Here is a 16,890-nt window from a genome sequence, read left to right on the forward strand (position 1 = left end):
AAAAAAAAGAAACAGGGTTTCATCATGTTGGCCAGTCTGATCTCGAACTCCCGGCCTAAAGTGATCCACCCAGCTCAGCCTCCCAAAGTGCTGGGATTACAGGATTACAGGTGTGAGCCACCGCGCCCGGCCAAAACTGTGACTTTCATTGATGCGGTCCATTTGGGACAACTTCCTGAAGCAGAAAGCAGAGTGGAGAGTGGATTTAAGGGAAAACATAAGATGTCTGGTACAGCATACAACAGCATTGATTCAGAGGAGGGTAGGAGTACTGAACCCAGGAGAGGGAGAAGGAATGTCAAGCTTTCGGGAGGCTGCTCAGCAATGTTCCGGTCCCTTAGCCTGCATGATTAGCCGCTTCCTAACTCTCAGGCAATTTTCATCTCTCTGGACCTATTTCTTCTATCTATAAATTGATGGAATTAGTCTAATGATATCTAAGGTCCCTACTATGTGCACAGCTAGTGTGACAAGGTCCTTAGCTGCATGATCTTTAATTCTGACAAATGTTACTATCACAAATATTTTAACATTTTTACTCTTGTGGTTACAAATCAACAATCTCTGGCACTATGACAACAAACCTTTCAGTATTTACAAAGAAGTTACTTGCCCATCTTAGAAACTAGCCAGTCAACAACTCAACTTCATAATAAGTTACAGAATAAGCATTAATTTATTTTGTTGTAAAATAGTCACTTTTCATTTTAGATGGGAAAACTAGACGAGCTGAGATTCAATCCATGTGAGCGGCTGCAGAGCCGCTACCCTTAACAGCTCTCTGTCTCTAACACAGACGGGATTCTAACATTCCCTTCTGTGATGGAGACACCGCAGGCTGGGACACGAATCCCGGCACCGGTCCGCCGCTGGGTGTGAGAGGCGGCGCCCCGCGGGCCGGAAGTCGGGCAGCGAGCGGCGTGCAGGGGCCCCGCCCTCCTGCGCTGGGTTCTGTGCGGGGGGCGGGGGCGGGGGCGGGGTCTGTGGTAGCGGGAATCCCGACCCCGCCCCTTTCCCCACCCCTCCATTTCTCGCAATGGCCCCGGCACTGCTCCTGGTCCCTGCCGCCCTCGCCTCTTTCATCCTGGCCTTTGGCACCGGAGTGGAGTTCGTGCGCTTTACCTCCCTTCAGCCACTTCTTGGAGGGATCCCGGAGTCTGGTGGTGCGGGTGAGCGGGAGGGATAGAGTATGAACTGGGAGTAGGAAGGTGGAGCCGCTGTAGAGAGATCGAGGGCGGGGCTTGGAAACAAATGACAGGGGAGAGGGAACTTGAACGAAGAAAGCGATCGAGAAGCTACTAGGGAGGGAGACCTGAGGACTAAATTAGGAACTCAAGGATTAGAGGCTTGGAGAGGAGGGAGTGTGAGGATTGAGGGAGCCGGAAAGGGCGATAACCGGAGTATTGTAAGTAAAGTGTTTTGTAGAGAGGACAGTTGAGAAAAGAGTGTTAAAAAGAAGCGGCATTTGGAGAACCGAAATAAAAGGGGCAATCCAGCGGTGACCTCTCCAGCCATGCTTTTTGCAACTGCCCAACATGCGTTGTTTGTTCTATGAATCCTCTTCCCCAGGTTTGCAGGAGGCCTAGGAAAGAGGGCAGAAACTAGGAATGGAAAAGTGAGATGGGCACAGCATAGACAGGAAGCATTAAGGCTCTTGAAAGCAGTAAGGGATATGGCCTGGGGCTCCAAGAGGAGATGAGGGTGGGGGAAATATTCTGCCCCCTTTTTGATCTTTTGTCTCTTTCTCCCTCAATTTCCCATAGATGCCCGCCAGGGATGGCTGGCTGCCCTGCAGGACCACAGCATCCTTGCCCCCCTGGCATGGGATCTGGGGCTCCTGCTTCTATTTGTTGGGCAGCACAGCCTCATGGCAGCTGAGAAAGTGAAAGCATGGACATGCCGGTACTTTGGGGTCCTTCAGAGGTCACTGTATGTGGCCTGCACTGCCCTGGCCTTGCAGGTATGAGGCCCTGGCAGTTGAGTCCCCAAGGGACACCAAGTGTGGGAGGGGTGCCCTGGATTAGAGGGGCAAAATATGGGTTCAGGAGGAGAACTGAGGAGCTAATCTCGGCTTCCATTCCTCCACAGCACATATCCTACTTTTTAATCAAGAAGGCTGTACTTGTCCTTCCCCAAGCACAATATGTGCGTTCTCACCTTTGCAACTTTGTTCATGTCCTGCTTGAGATCCCTTCCTTAACTTCTCTTCAGACCTATGCTTTCTTCAACACCACTTCCCTAGGTCTGAAGAGAAGGCTTTCCATCGTACTTGTCTGTCTTCTCATTGGGTGGCTGGCATAGGCTACTACTTTGTGTAAATATCAGGTCACCCCATCTGTAAGTTTTCAGGGTAGAGACAGGTGATCCTTACATCTCTGGGTCCTCACCCTCCACATGGTGAATATTTGTTGGTGAGGCAGGAGAGGAGTTGGGGGAGAGTTGCAAGCTAGCCTGTGGTGGGGGCAGCCCTGGGTCTGGGTCTCCCAAGGGCAGGCAGCATAGGCCACTGAGATACCCAGCCCCTTATCCTTCCACAGCTGGTGATGCGGTACTGGGAGCCTGTACCCAGAGGCCCCGTGTTGTGGGAGGCTCGGGCTGAGCCATGGGCCACCTGGGTGCCCCTCCTCTGCTTTGTGCTCCATGTCATCTCCTGGCTCCTCATCTTCAGCATCCTTCTCGTCTTTGACTACGCTGAGCTCATGGGCCTCAAACAGGTGAGGCTCCCAGATCCCTACCTACGGGCTCTGGCCCGTTTTAGAACTCCTCTTTCCCTTTCAAGGGTTTCCCTCCTCCCATGCTTTTCTACCTTCTTCTTGCTTCTCTGTCAAAAGGACAGCAATCATGGGCTTCCTGGGGCCTGGGGAAGGTACATGGATCAGAAGTCAGGGTCAGGGGCTGGGTGCGGTGGCTCACGTCTATAATCCCAGCACTTTGGGAGGCTGAGGCAGGTGGATCACGAGGTCAGAAATTCAAGACAAGCCTGGCCAAGATGGTGAAACCCCGTCTCTACTAAAAATACAAAAATTAGCCGGGCATGGTGGCAGTCGCCTGTAATCCCAGCTACTTGGGAGGCTGAGGCAGGAGAATTGCTTGAACCTTGGTGACAGAGGTTGCAGTGAGCCGAGATCTCGCCACTGCACTTCAGCCTCAGCGATAGAGTGAGACTCTGTCTCAAAAAAAAAAAAAAAAAAAAGAAGTCTGGGTCAGGGCCCAAGTCTCAGAAGGCGGGTTCCTGGGCCTGAGTTCTAGGAGGGTGGTGCCTGGAAGAAAAGGAAAGAAGTGCCTAAGCTGAGAAAAGGGCTTGACTTCATTTCTGAGCTCTTCTCCCTCTCTTAGGTATACTACCATGTGCTGGGGCTGGGCGAGCCTCTGGCCCTGAAGTCTCCCCGGGCTCTCAGACTCTTCTCCCACCTGCGCCACCCAGTGTGTGTGGAGCTGCTGACAGTGCTGTGGGTGGTGCCCAAGCTTGGCACAGACCGTCTCCTCCTTGCTCTCCTCCTTACCCTCTACCTGGGCCTAGCTCATGGGCTTGATCAGCAAGACCTCCGCTACCTCCGGGCCCAGCTGCAAAGAAAACTCCACCTGCTCTCTCGACCCCAGGATGGGGAGGCAGAGTGAGAAGCTCACTCTCATTACAAGCCCTGTTTTTCCCCTCCCCCTGAATTCTTTTTGTTGTTGTGATGGAGTCTTGCTCTGTTGCCCAGGCTGGAGTTCAATGGCGCAATCTTGACTCACTGCAACCTCCGCCTCCCAGGTTCAAATGATTCTCCTGCCTCAGGCTCCTGAGCAGCTGGTATTACAGGCTCTCGCCACCATACACAGCTAATTTTTGTATTTTTAGTAGAGACAGGGTTACATCATGTTGGCCAGACTGGTCTTGAACTGCTGACCTTGTGATCCGCCTGCCTTGGTCTCCCAAAGTGCTGGAATTACAGGCATGAGCCACCACGCCCAGTCCCTCTCCCCCTGAATTCTAAATCTTTAACATCCAGGCCCTGGCTGCTTTAGGCCAGAGGCTCAAATCCATGGATTGAAGGAGCTGCCCCTTCCACTACTTGCTACTTTATTCTCTGGGTCCAGCTCCATACTCCAAATTCTGAGTTTCAGCCACTGAACTCCAAGAGTCCACATCTCACCAGCAAGGAAGAGCAGGGTATGGAATTCATCTGTCTCCTCACTGTTTAGGGCATGGCACACTCCCCCTCAACAGCCTCCTAGAAGAAAAGGATCTGCCCTGACCACTCTGCTGGCTGGCACCATTGCTTCCCTCTGTGCCTCTGGGATCCCCTCTTCACCACCTCTGGCTTCCACTCCAAGAAGCCGGACCAGGGTCTGCAAGTTCAAAGGTAGTGGCTGTCCCTCCAGGCCCTACACCTTGCCTCAGCACTCTCGGCCCTAGTGTTTGCACCTCCTTAGGCCCTGCCTCTGGGCTCAGCCCTGAACCTAGTCAAGAGGACTCTTCCGCTCTTAACTCGGGGCTCCCTGTTCTGGATGTTCTGCGGGAAAATAAAAGCCTGATTTTTCTACGTGCTGCATGCAGTCTGTCAGTGTCTCCCAAGCTGCAGGGCTGAGTTTGGGAAGGAAAGCCAGAGGGAGCCTGCGAGCCCGCGAAGTGGAGTCTGGGCAGCCACCACGCCCTCTGGCAACCGCTGGGCTTCGGCCACCACCCCCCACCCCGCCCCCGCTGACCCGCCCCCACTTTGCCAGAGAGGCCGGGTACCCATTCCTTCAATCCCCTTCCCCCCACCCCCCCNCCCCACCCCGCAGCTGACCAGGAGATTCATGGGAGGCAGGTTGAAGCTAGAAAGAGTGGGGACTACAGCTCTGGTAGGAGAACGAGCTTCCAAAACCGCTGGCTTCTGAGTGCCTCTCCTGCCGCCCCCTCCTCAAGGCCTCCTACAGCCCGGTGGCTGCCCTCGATCCGGCAAAAACAAAGACTGGCTGGAGAAGGCAAAATCGTAGGGAGGGCTGAGTGGCAGGAGATGGGAAGGGCGGGCCCGGCTCCGAGCAGCTGCCGCTTCCTCCCAAAGTCCCACGAGGGGCCTGAGTCACGGGCCACCGCCCTGGGTCGGCAAGCTGGGGGAAGAGATCTGGACACCTGGGTTCTTCAGGGCTACCGGGGGGGAAGCGGGTGAGGGCCCCTGGGGACACAGAGCGGAGGACCCGGGGTTGGGGTGAGTAGGGGACAGTCCCAGAGCGAGTCCCACGCGGGGTGGGAGGGAGCTAGGCCCCGCCCTCTCCTCGGGCTCCGCCCTGCGCCCCCTTCCCTCTCCTCATTGTCCTTAGACAAAGCGGTCGCCGCCCCCGCCCGGCCCCCTGGTCTCTGTCTCCGTCCCTCCTCCTTTGCTGCCTCTTTCCCTCCTCCTCTCCCTCCTTCTCCCCTCCCTCCAGTCTCCGGATCTCCCTCGGTCCCTCTCTCCTCCTCTTCCTCTCTCTGGACGCCCGGCTCCTCTGCACCCCCTCCCAGGGGGGCCCCACGGCTTGTGAGTTGACTGAGGGGTTCAGCCTTGGGGAAGGGGTGTCTCCTCGCTCCCGTCCCTGGCCTGGACCTTGGCTGTCTCCTCTTTGTGCCGAGATTGTCAGTCTGTGCAGCCAGAGCGGGGTGGAGACGGCTGGCTCTGTCACGGCTCCATGAGAGCGGCGCCCGGGCACGGGACTCGCAGGCGCCGGAGAGAAGAGGCATGGAGCCGGCCTTCGGCACTCCGGGGTTGCCGGGCGCAGCCGGCGGGGGAGGCAGGCGGTGCTGACGGGACTGGGTGGGGGTGGATGCCAGGGTTCTGGGAACGCGCTGGCAGCCCTGACGCCCGGGTTCCGAAAGTCCCGGGGTGGGTATTTCCCCCGACCCGCCTCGGGGGCGGAGTGCGGGGCAGAGGGGTGGGGGCTGGGGAGAGGCGTGGCCCCAGCGGCGCTGGAAGCTGAGCAGGGACCTTTGGGGCCCGCGCTGAGACGCGCCCGGCCGCTGCCGCCGCGCTCCCTTGCCCTCTTCCCTGCTTTCCCTTCTCCCCTAGACCTGCTCGCTGTCCTCTCCTGCTTGCCTCCTCAACACCCCCTCAGGTCCCGTTGCCCCCTCTCGGGAGAGACTCCCGGTCCTTCCTTCCCACACTCACCTCCCTGGGGCATCGCTGAGGCAGCCTGGCCTGCACCCAGGTTCCCCTCATCCCTGCCCCTTTTCTCTTTTCACCCTCATAGCAACTTTCCTTTTCGCCTTTTCTCTGTTTCTCACATCCTAGAGACTGTCTTTAATGCGCATTAACCTGTACTGCCACATCTGGCTCCTGCCCCATTGCCTCCAGTCTGGACTCTTCCTCTCACATCGCCCCCACCACCCCTAACCTGGGCTCACAACTTCTCTTCACTTTTTCCATTTCCCCTGTTCTCTGCCGTCTCTCTTTCCCTTGGTCCTCATCCTCAGCTTCTCTGCCCTGTTCGGTGTCCCACCTCTCCCCCTCCACTTCCTCTCCTCCCACCCTCAGTCTCACTCCCTGGGCCTCTCTGGGGCCTCTTCTTCCTGTTCTCTGCCCCCAGTGCTCCCTACCCTCACCTCAAGGCGACCATGACCACCATCCCAGACTGGAAGCTACAGCTGCTAGCCCGGCGCCGGCAGGAGGAGGCGTCCGTTAGAGGCCGGGAGAAGGCAGAACGGGAGCGCCTATCCCAGATGCCAGCCTGGAAGCGAGGGCTCCTGGAGCGCCGCCGGGCCAAGCTTGGGCTGTCCCCTGGGGAGCCTAGCCCTGTGCCAGGGACTGCAGAGGCCGGACCTCCAGACACAGATGAATCTGCGGTCCTTCAAGAGGCCATCGGGCCAGTGCACCAGAACCGATTCATCCGGCAGGAGCGGCAGCAGCAGCAGCAGCAACGGAGTGAAGAGCTGCTAGCTGAGAGAAAGCCGGGATCTCTGGAGGCCCGGGAGCGGAGACCCAGCCCTGGGGAGACGCGGGATCAGAGCCCCAAGGGAAGAGAGTCAAGAGAAGAGAGACTAAGTCCCAGGGAGACCAGAGAGAGGAGGCTGGGGATAGGGGGAGCCCAAGAGTCGAGCCTGAGGCCTCTGGAGGCTCGGGACTGGAGGCAAAGCCCAGGAGAGGCAGGAGACAGGAGCTCCCGACTGTCAGAGGCACGGAAATGGAGGCTGAGTCCTGTAGAAACTCCAGAGCGGAGTCTGAGACTAGCAGAGTCTCGAGAGCAAAGCCCCAGGAGAAAAGAGGTGGAAAGTAGGCTGAGCCCGGGCGAATCTGCCTACCCGAAGTCGGGCCTGACAGAGGCCCATAAATGGAGACCTGACTCCAGAGAGTCTCAGGAACAGAGTTTGGTACAACCAGAGGCAACAGAGTGGAGGCTGAGGTTAGGAGAAGAAAGAAAAGGCTACTCGGAAGAATGCGGGAGAAAAGAAGGGAGGCCAGTTCCAGGGGTGGCCCCAGAAGAGACTACAGAGCTGTCAGAGAGCCTGACAAAGGAGGCCCAAGGCAGCAGTTCTGCAGGAGTGGAGGCCGCAGAACAGAGGCCTGTGGGAGACAGCGAGAGGGGCACGAAGCCAGCAGAAGGGTGGAAATGGACCCTGAATTCCGGGAAGGCTCGAGAATGGACACCCAGGGACAACGAGGCTCAAACTCAGAAACCAGAACCTTCAGAGTCAGTGGAAAAGCGTCTGGAGCCTCCCAGTGTGGAAGCTGGAGAAGGGGAGGCTGAGAAGGAGGAGGCGGGAGCTCAGGGCAGGCCTCTGAGAGCCCTGCAGAACTGCTGCTCTGTGCCCTCCCCCCTCCCACCAGAGGACGCTGGGACTGGAGGCCTGAGACAGCAGGAAGAGGAAGCAGTGGAACTCCAGCCCCCACCACCAGCCCCTCTGTCTCCCCCACCCCCAGCCCCAACTGCCCCCCAACCTCCTGGGGATCCCCTCATGAGCCGCCTGTTCTATGGGGTGAAGGCAGGGCCAGGGGTGGGGGCCCCCCGCCGCAGCGGACACACCTTCACTGTCAACCCCCGGCGGTCTGTGCCCCCTACGACCTCCCCAGCCACCCCAGCCTCTCCAGCCACAGCTGATGCTGCAGCCCCGGGGGCTGGAAAGAAGCGGTACCCAACTGCCGAGGAGATCTTGGTTCTGGGGGGCTACCTCCGTCTCAGCCGCAGCTGCCTTGCCAAGGGGTCCCCCGAAAGACACCACAAACAGGTAGGGGAGCAGCCGAGCCAGACTTCTTAGAAGCCCACTTGTCAATTCTCTCTGGACGCTGGTCTTTCTTTTTTATACCCCTGTATTCTTGTTTTCCTCTATTCTTTCTTGTTAATTCCTGCCACCACCCTTCCTCCCTTTGCACACACACCCTTCCTTCTCTGAGCCCTCCTTTTCCATTTTGAACCCAAAAGATCCTGCCCCAGCAAAGGCCGTCTCTGGGTGTGTCTCTTTCAGGGTGTGCCGGGCTGCTCATTGTCCCTTCCCTCCGGCTCTGAGTTTCCTACCCGCTTTTCTTTCCTTCCTTTCCTGAGTGTGACCTGCCCCAGCCCAGCCAGTGGGAGAGCCCAAATGAACAAGCTTGAATCAGTGAGGGCAGGGTCACCAGGTGAAAATACTTGCAGCTTTTCTGGAGAGAAAGGATAGGGAGCCTGGGGTGTGGAGGGGGTGAGTTTTGGGTTCTAGGGAGAAACTGCAGGGAGAAGTGGATGGAGGAAGTTCCAACTGCCCCATGGGAAGGAGGGCAGAGCTGAATAGGGACATCCTAGGACTCAGGGGAGAGGGGAGATGGAACTGGGCTGGCCAAAGAGCAGAGAGAAGGCTTTTGAACCCTGAGTCTGCCCCATGGGAGAGACACAGAGAGGCCATTTGAAGTGGGTGACCTCGGGGTTGCACACCCCCAGCTGGGCCACTGCTTCAGACAGTGCTCCCTTCTCTCTTGGGACAAGAAAAGCCTTCTCCTCTTCCAAAATACCCCCACCCCTCACTCCCCCGTCCTTCCTTCCTGGGTTTCCCCTCCCTCCCCAGAACTGGCTCAGTGATCGGTTTTCCCCTCTCTTCCTGCCATCCTGGGCTCTCCCTCCCCTAGGGTAGCAAAAAAGAGAAGTGAATTTGGAGACAGCTTTGAGAGCAGGCACTGGCCAGGGAGCACAGTGGGAGTTCTGGACAGGGGTGAGGGTTGAGGCCAGGAGAGGGTCAGAGGTTAGACTTGCAACCAGTACCTGCAGGAAAGGGGGAGCAGCCAGGCTGACTCCCCCGGCCTTCACCTCACTTCTTCCTATGCACACCCATCTGTTTCCAGCCTGAAAATAGGGAGAGAGAGGTCCCACACTCAGTCGTCTCGGACTTAGGACGTCTCTCCAGTCACACGTGTCTCCTCAGAGCCTGGGAAGCGCAGTCTCATTCTCATCCATGTGTTAACATTCTCAGATTTGATTTTTTGTGTCCTCGGTGTCAGCAAGGAACCACAGGGACTAAAGATACTGGTTAAGCCCAGGGTGGAGGGGAGTTCACTTGACCCCCCAATTCATCTTCACGTGAAGCGTAAGCTCCGGCCCCTGAGCCATGGTTAGGAACCTACCCTCTGCCCTCTACCAGTCTGTTCCCCTCAGGGCTGGGCAGATGAAAAAGACAGAAGTCAGGAAATGGTACCAAGGTGAGGTGTTCAGAAAAGCCACTTCCTACTGAGGGAGGCTTATGCCTTTGGGGAAGAATGAGCAGAGGAAAGCATGAAGCTTTGGGGCCCAAAGCCCAGGGAGCATTCCAGGGGAGCCAGGAAGCAAGTGCAGGGCAGGACCTGTGCTGGTGACCATACCTAGGTCCGAGAGCAGGGGAGCCAGAAGCAGATCGCCCAAACAGGAAGCCTGGGGTGGGGGCCGGAAGGCTGGTGGGGCTGAGTGGGGAACCCTGGGCCCTGGGCCTGCCAGAGCTGTGCTCAGGATGTGGTGAGAGAATAAGGAAGCAGCCGCTGCTGGGGTGGGGGTGGGGAGGAGGCAGCACAGAGTTCATCTGACCCAGACGCCTCACCCTCCGCCTTCTCCCCTCTCTCAGCACCCTGCTCTTCAGGGACTGGGTGTCTTGTCCCAGCTCTGCTGCAGCTCACTGGCTCAGGAGTAGGAGATAGGAGGACCCTGCCACCTTCCCTCTTCACCTTCCCTAAATAACTCGTTTGCAGGCTAATTCCATCAAACTTATCCCTGCCATCAGGAGAGAAATCCCTGCCCTGCCACTGGAGCCCAGGGGATGGCAGTGGCTGATGCGTACCCCAGAGGCCTCTTGGGCTGAGAGTGACCTTATATAGCTGATGGGAGAGGAGAGAGTGAGTCACACCCTCTCTACACCCGCCCCCCACCCCACTCCCATGCAGACAGACTGTGCATTCCTGAGAAGCCCAGTCAGAAGTTTGTTGGGGGTGAGGAGGCAGGGTGTGGGGGAGATAGAAACATAAACTGAGCAAATGAAATAAAATAAGTTCTTCTCAGAGTAGATAATAAACTACAGAGGTTATTATTCCAAAAGAGGATATGAGAAGAAAACAAAAATGGGTTCCCAGAAATGTGGGTAAATCTGTCAGTAACAGAAACCCAAGTAGTCCCTTCTGAGAACTTGGGATGTAAGCAGCCTGGCTGCTGTTGCTGGATTCTACCAGCAGTTCCACAGACATGAATGGGGGATCAACTGTGCACAGGCTGGTCCACCCCAGATTGTCTCCCCAGCATCGGTCCTTTGTTGGGACCTCATCTGAGGTTTGCACAAACCCTAACCTCTTGTGTTGTAGCAATTTCCAAGCTCCTTTGTTTTTTCTTTTATTTTTTTCCTGAGATGGTCTTGCTGTCTCGCAGCCTGGAGTTCAACAGCAAGATGTCAACTCATTGCAACCTGCACCTCCCAGGTTCGAGCGATTCTCCAGCCTCAGCTTCCTGAGTAGCTGGAACTATAGGCACACGCCACCTTGCTTGGCTAATTTTAATATTTTTAGCAGAGACGGGGTTTCACCATGTTGGCCAGGCTGGTCTCGAACTCCTGACCTCCAGTGATCCACTTGTCTCGCCCCCCCCCAAACTACTGGGATTACAGGTGTGAGCCACCTTCCCTGGCCCCAAGATCCTTTCAACAGCAGACACAAGTATAATAAATTAGTCAATTTCTAGTAAGTTAGAAGGTGGTAAGTGATTATTAAAAAAAAAAAAATAGAACAGTGGAACTTAGAGGTTCAGGAGGTAGGGGGAGTGAATATGGAGACTTCAAAACAGGGTGATCAGGAGGGTCAGAGCCATACCGATATCTGAGGGAGTGTTCCAGGCAGGAGGAACAGCTAGTACTGTTCTGGCCCTGAGGTGGGAGTGCATGGATAGAACCAAGGCCAGTGTGGCTACAGTGGAGGAAGAGGCGAGAGACGAGGGGAGGGGTGACACATTGGGGGACCCTGTAGGTTTTGATCAAGCTCTGGCTTTTGCTCCAAGTAAGATGGGAAGACACTGCAGGGTTTGTAGCCAACAAGGCGTGACACATACAGTCCCTGAGTTCCACCTTCCCATGGGGACCCAGGTGTCATATCTGATTTTTTTCTTTATTAGAAACAGCGTCACTGTATTGCCCAGGCTGGTCTCCAACTCCTGGGCCCAATAAAGCCTCCCAAAGTGCCGGGATTACAGGCATGAGCGACGGTGCCTGACTGCTGTCATATCTGATGCAGCTCTTAGCAATCACCTGCCCAGCCACCCTCTTGGCTTCTCTTTTCATACCTCAGTCCATTAGGGGGCTCAGGGATGTGTACAGCTGGCCCCAAGTCTTCCCAACAGATGCCCGGGAAGGCCTGAGGAGATCATTTGGACCTTTCCAAGTAGTTCACATGGAATCCTCCTGCTGTCTCCCTAATCCCTTTGGCTCCTAGACTTAATCCCACCCTGCCCCTTCCTCCTGAGCTTCTTAAGAGGACAAAGGGGAAGGGTAGAAAGGCAGCGAGAATGGCTGGGACTCTCCTGCTCTTGGGACAGTGTGATTACAAAAGGTTTTCTATGCCCTATCTGGTCTTCTTTCTCTGTACCTGTCCCTTCGGACACACTGTCGACCCCCACCCCAGGTCTCTGTGGACTTTTCTTTCTGCCATTGTCATCTCCCCCAGCATTTCAGGGTTTCAGAGGCCCATATTTCCCCTGTGTGTTGCGGAAGTCTCTTGGTTCCTCTGGGCCTTTCTGTTCGTCTCCCGTCTCTTCCCAGGCCCTAGACCCCCTTTGCTATGGATAGTAGAAGAATGTGGGGAGTGGGAGGGAACAGGTGCCCAGGGTCCTGGGTTTTGCATAGGACAGCAAGGGGCTGTGGATATGAAAACCTTACTTTTGGCTGAGACTCACTCCCCAGCCAGTTGCTTCCCCACTGGCCAGCCTGCTGGCTCCTCTGGGAAATCTCCTCCATTGTCCCCAAGGTGCCCAAAGACTCGGTTCTGATCATAAGACTCGTCTCCAGGTATTTTAATTTCTTTTTACCCCTCTGCCTCCCACAGTCGAAAAAGCAAGGACCTTGGTCCTATATTATTCACTTCTGCCTCCCAAGCCCCTGCCAATGTACAGGGCAAAGTCTGATGTTTTGAAATGGTATGATCGAAGAGGGAAACTCTAGGATTGGAGAGCCAGTATGGAAAGGAAAACTGGATCCCAGAGTGGATGGGGACAGTGAGTGGGGTGCCTAAGTCCAGCCCCCACCCCACGTTCTGCCCATCCCACCTGCCCCCTTGCAGACTTCCCCCTAACTGCTGATTCCCCTGCAACCCCCCACAGGCTTCTCCCTCACTGACCTTGCCTCCTGCCCCCTTTTTTCCCTCCTTCAGCTTAAGATCTCCTTCAGCGAGACAGCCCTGGAGACCACGTACCAATACCCCTCCGAGAGTTCGGTACTGGAGGAGCTGGGCCCGGAGCCTGAGGTCCCCAGTTCCCCCAACCCCCCAGAAGCCCAACCCGACGACGAAGAGGATGAGGAAGAGCTGCTGCTGCTGCAGCCAGAGCTCCAGGGCGGGCTGCGCACCAAGGCCCTGATTGTGGGTAAGCAGAGGCTCCGCCGGCCCGAGGGCGCCCCCTGCTGTCAGAGTGGGCGCTGCGGTCCAGGAGGGAAAAGAAGGGAGGATTTCATGTAGGCGCTTGGCAGGGGCTTGGCAGGTCCTCTGGTCCAACCTGCTCCTTTAACAGATGAGCAAACTGAGGTCCCGGGAAATGAAATACACACTAAGTCTTCAGATTTCAAAACCAGAACACTTCCCGAGTCCTGTAATCTGGTTAAAACCACAGGGTGGGTGGACAGGCCTGAGTTGGAATTCCAGCTTGTCTCCTAATTGTGTAATCTCAGAGAAACCGTCTGATCTCTGGCTTTAGCGTATTATTTATGAAATGAAGTTAATAATAACTACCTCCTGTGGCTCATGCCTGTAATCCCAGCACTTCAGGAGGCCAAGATGGATGGATCGCTTGAGCCTAGGAGTTCAAGATCAACCTAGGCAACATGGCAAAATCCTGTCTCTACAAAAAAATACAAAAATTAGCCAGGTGTGGTGGTGCGCAGTTGTTTTTCCAGCTACTCGGGAGGCTGAGGTGGGAGGATCGCTTGACTTCAAGAGTTGGAGGCTGCAGTGAGCTGACTGCAGTGTACCACCACTGCACTCCAACCTGGGCAACAGGGGAAGACTCTGTCTCAAAAGAAATAAACAGGTCTGGCACAGTGGCTCACACCTGTAATCCCAGCACTTTGGGAGGCTAAGTCAGGTGGATCACTCAAGGCAGAAGTTCAAGACCAGCCTGGACAACATGGTGAAAGCCCGTCTCTACTAAAAATACAAAAATTGGCCAAGCATGGTGGCTCATGCTTGTAATCCTGGCACTTTGGGATGCCAAGGCGGGCAGATCACCTGAGGTCAGGAGTTCAACACCAGCTTGGCCAACATGGTGAAACCCCGTCTCAAAAAAATAAAACAAAATAAAATAAAATAAATAGGCTGGGTGTGGTGGCTCATGCCTGTAATCTCAGCACTTTGGGAGGCTGAGGAGGGTGGATCACCTGAGGTTAGGAGTTCAAGACCAGCCTGGCCAACATGGTAAAACTCTGTCTTTAAAAAATAAGGCCAGGCGTGGTGGCTCACGCCCATAATCCAAGCACTTTGGAGGCCAACGCAGGCAGATCACCTGAGGTCAGGAGTTCAAAACCAACCTGACCAACATGGTGAAATCCTGTCTTTATAAAAAAATAATAATAATAAATTAATTAATTAATTAAATAAAAATACAAAACTTAGCCAGGCATGGAGGTGGACACCTGTAATCCCTGTTACTTGGGAGGCCAAGGCAGGAGAATCGTTTGAACCTGGAAAGCAGAGGTTGCACTGAGCTGAGATGCTGCCAGTACACTCCAGCCTGGGCAACAGAGCGAGACTCCATCACAAGAAAACAAAAAACAAAAGCTACTTCCTGGAGTTGTTGAAAAGAAAGTTATTTATCTATTTATTTATTTGAGACAGACTCTTCCTCTGCCATCCAGATTGGAGTCCAGTGACACAATCTCGACTCACTGCAACCTCTGCCTTCCCAGTTCAAGTGATTCTCATTCCTCAGCCTCTAGAGTAGCTGGGATTACAGACATGTACCATCACATCTGGCTAATTATTGTATTTGTAGCAGAGATGGGATTTTACCATGTTGGCCAGGCTGGTCTTGTACTCCTGACCTCAAGTGATCCTCCCTCTTCAGCCTCCCAAAGTGCTTGGATTAGATTAAGCAATTTTTGCGAAGCACCAAGAGCCACAGCTGGATATCAAATTACTTAATCTTTCCTGGAGTTATGGTGAGATTAAACAGTTGGAAGGATGCCTGGCACAGAGTTCAAGCTATATGAGAGATGGATGAGGTTACTGATGGTAAGGTGCTTTAGATATGGAAGATATTATAAGACTTCCTGCATGCCAAATGCCCTTCAATTTGTGTGTGAGGGAAGGGAGGGCAGGAAGTAGAGGCCCTCGCTCATTCTCCGTCATTATTGCCTCCCTTCCCGTAGATGAGTCCTGCCGGCGGTGACCATCTTCCAATATTGGGATATATGTCCCTCCTTCCTGTAACTGAAGATCCTGGAGCCTGGAAGATTCAGGGCAGACAGACCCTAATAATGAGCCTGGCAGGGAAGGGCAACCACCATCTTCTAACTTGCTTTCCACAGTATGTTTCTGGGGGCAGAGCCAATTGCCCAATTTCTACCCTAATCCAAAGTCCCTAGTGTGGGTGGGGTTAAATGTGCTGGTGCATCCTAGGTGATCCGAGAGTGAGCACCGAGTCCTGAGAAGGAGCACAGAACTCCCGGAGGGTGGAGATGGAGCACTCGCCCCCCATGGCAGGGTACGCTCTTCCCATAGCCTTCCTCCCCGCCATCCCATGGGGGATCTCAGGTTTAAGCACTCATTTCTCTGGGAAGCCCAGACCCCATTCCATTTATAGGCACATCTCCTTTATTTCCTAGGTCACTGCCCCTTTGTTTACAGCTCCTGCCTCCTCTCTTGACCACAGCCTGGTTTACAAATTCCACCAGCTCCCAGTTCCACCTGCCAAAGTACCAGGTTTACAAGCCACGCTTACTTGCTGTGTCTGCGTGGAATTCTCTCCTCTGTCCCCCCCAGTCTCCTCATTGGAGTGACCTGAAGGTGCGGCTTCCACTTTTTCTCAGTATTACTTTGCCTCAGTTTTCCCCAAGAGGGAAGGCTGGAAATCTTAACTCTGTACCCCTTGATAGTTATTTAATTCTGTTTCTCCTAGTGGTTCACAATTGAACTGAATTGAGGTGGTGTGGGGTGGCGAAGGAGACACCTCACATCTCCTCTCCCATTGTGCCGCCTTTATCAATTGCCTGTTTTGTTTTTGTTTGTTTTTTAACTTTCCATAATAAAATGGAGTTTTCTCCAACTCTTCTGCTTCTCCTTATTTATTTATTCAGGATGGAGTTTTGCTCTTGTTGCCCAGGCTGGAGTGCAATGGCGCAATCTCAGCTTACCGCAACCTCTGCCTCCCAGGTTCGAGCGATTCTCCTGGCTTAGCCTCCCAAGTAGCTGGGATTACCGGCATGTGCCACCATACCCGGTTAATTTTTTGCCTTTTTAGTAGAGACGGGGGTTCACCATGTTGGCCAGGCTGGTCTCAAACTCATGGCTTCATGATCTTCTGCCTCAGCCTCCCAGAGTGCTGTGATTACAGGCATGAGCCACTGCAGCACCCAGCTTCCTTCTCCCTTAGAAAAAAAAAGGTGGAAAAAAGGTAGGGGGAGGTGGGCACAGTGGCTCACGCCTGTAATCCCAGCACTTTGGGAGGCTGAAGCAGGTGAATCACCTGAGATCAGGAGTTCGAGACCAGCCTCGCCAACGTGGTGAAACCCCATCTCTACTAAAAGTACAAAAATTAGCTGGGTGTATTGGTGGGTGCCTGTAATCCCAGCTACTTGGGAGGCTGAGGCAGGAGAATCACTTGAACCTGGGAGGCAGAGGTTGTAGTGAGCCAAGACTGCCACTGCACTCCAGCCTGGACAACAAGAGCAAGATTCCGTCTCAAAAAAAAAGCTTAAAAAAAGAAAAATAATAAGGTATGTGAGGGGAGGCTCTGGTGGCTGGCAGAGAGGAAAATGATGGGGGATGAACCAGGAACTCAGCACGGACATGTAAAAAGGGGTCTAGGAAACTGTGCATGGGTTTCACCCAGGACAAGCAGGCTACATAAGAAAGGGCAGTTAGGCCGGGCGCGGTGGCTCAAGCCTGTAATCCCAGCACTTTGGGAGGCCGAGGCGGGTGGATCACGAGGTCAACAGATCGAGACCATCCTGGTCAACATGGTGAAACCCCGTCTCTACCAAAAATACAAAAAATTAGCTGGGCATGGTGGTGCGTGCCTGTAATCCCAGCTACTCAGGAGGCTGAGGCAGGAGAATTGCCTGAA

The 16,890-nt window shown here is 54.6% G+C and overlaps 2 protein-coding genes and 1 long non-coding RNA gene across 5 annotated transcripts; 2 read left to right on the top strand and 1 right to left on the bottom strand.

The window, feature by feature from the left end:
- Positions 1-661: 661 nt before the first annotated feature.
- LOC108290598 lies at positions 662-2,541 on the bottom strand. The gene is made up of 2 exons (XR_001819628.2): positions 2,158-2,541; positions 662-1,582 (listed from the first exon to the last, which is right to left on the bottom strand). It is a non-coding gene; the product is annotated as an uncharacterized LOC108290598 (long non-coding RNA).
- NRM (nurim) lies at positions 888-3,782 on the top strand. 2 transcript variants are annotated; one of them, XM_017510475.2, is made up of 4 exons: positions 888-1,169; positions 1,764-1,960; positions 2,538-2,714; positions 3,337-3,782. In XM_017510475.2, the coding sequence occupies exons 1-4, from the start codon at positions 1,037-1,039 to the stop codon at positions 3,616-3,618; spliced, it is 789 nt and encodes a 262-aa protein (XP_017365964.1). In that variant the 5' UTR covers positions 888-1,036; the 3' UTR covers positions 3,619-3,782. The 2 variants fall into 2 exon arrangements, with proteins under 2 accessions (XP_017365964.1, XP_037587958.1); XM_037732030.1 differs by lacking the exon at positions 2,538-2,714 and having other exon boundaries at positions 1,018-1,169.
- A 1,467-nt stretch (positions 3,783-5,249) lies between these two features.
- Positions 5,250-15,870, top strand: PPP1R18 (protein phosphatase 1 regulatory subunit 18). Of its 2 annotated transcripts, none has more exons than XM_017510474.2 (4): positions 5,250-5,483; positions 6,526-8,161; positions 12,768-12,978; positions 14,975-15,870. In XM_017510474.2, exons 2-4 carry the CDS (start codon positions 6,554-6,556, stop codon positions 14,992-14,994), a joined length of 1,839 nt encoding a protein of 612 aa, XP_017365963.1. In that variant the 5' UTR covers positions 5,250-5,483; positions 6,526-6,553; the 3' UTR covers positions 14,995-15,870. The 2 variants fall into 2 exon arrangements, with proteins under 2 accessions (XP_017365963.1, XP_037587959.1); XM_037732031.1 differs by lacking the exon at positions 5,250-5,483 and adding an exon at positions 5,490-5,740.
- The last annotated feature ends 1,020 nt before the right edge of the window (positions 15,871-16,890 follow it).

Source organism: Cebus imitator, unplaced genomic scaffold (genome assembly GCF_001604975.1).
Source record: "Cebus imitator isolate Cc_AM_T3 unplaced genomic scaffold, Cebus_imitator-1.0 Scaffold440, whole genome shotgun sequence".
In the NCBI taxonomy this organism is placed as follows: Eukaryota; Metazoa; Chordata; class Mammalia; order Primates; family Cebidae; genus Cebus; species Cebus imitator.

Excerpts from the sequence above, each read along its gene's own strand:
- PPP1R18 (XM_037732031.1), top strand. The coding sequence starts at position 5,682 with ATGGAGCCGGCCTTCGGCACTCCGGGGTTGCCGGGCGCAGCCGGCGGG. Across the intron at positions 5,741-6,525 it reads GCCGGCGGGGGAGGCAGGCG|TGCTCCCTACCCTCACCTCA; the intron begins GTGCTGACGGGA and ends CTCTGCCCCCAG. Across the intron at positions 12,979-14,974 it reads CACCAAGGCCCTGATTGTGG|ATGAGTCCTGCCGGCGGTGA; the intron begins GTAAGCAGAGGC and ends CCCTTCCCGTAG.
- NRM (XM_017510475.2), top strand. The coding sequence starts at position 1,037 with ATGGCCCCGGCACTGCTCCTGGTCCCTGCCGCCCTCGCCTCTTTCATC. Across the intron at positions 1,170-1,763 it reads CCCGGAGTCTGGTGGTGCGG|ATGCCCGCCAGGGATGGCTG; the intron begins GTGAGCGGGAGG and ends AATTTCCCATAG. Across the intron at positions 1,961-2,537 it reads GCACTGCCCTGGCCTTGCAG|CTGGTGATGCGGTACTGGGA; the intron begins GTATGAGGCCCT and ends ATCCTTCCACAG.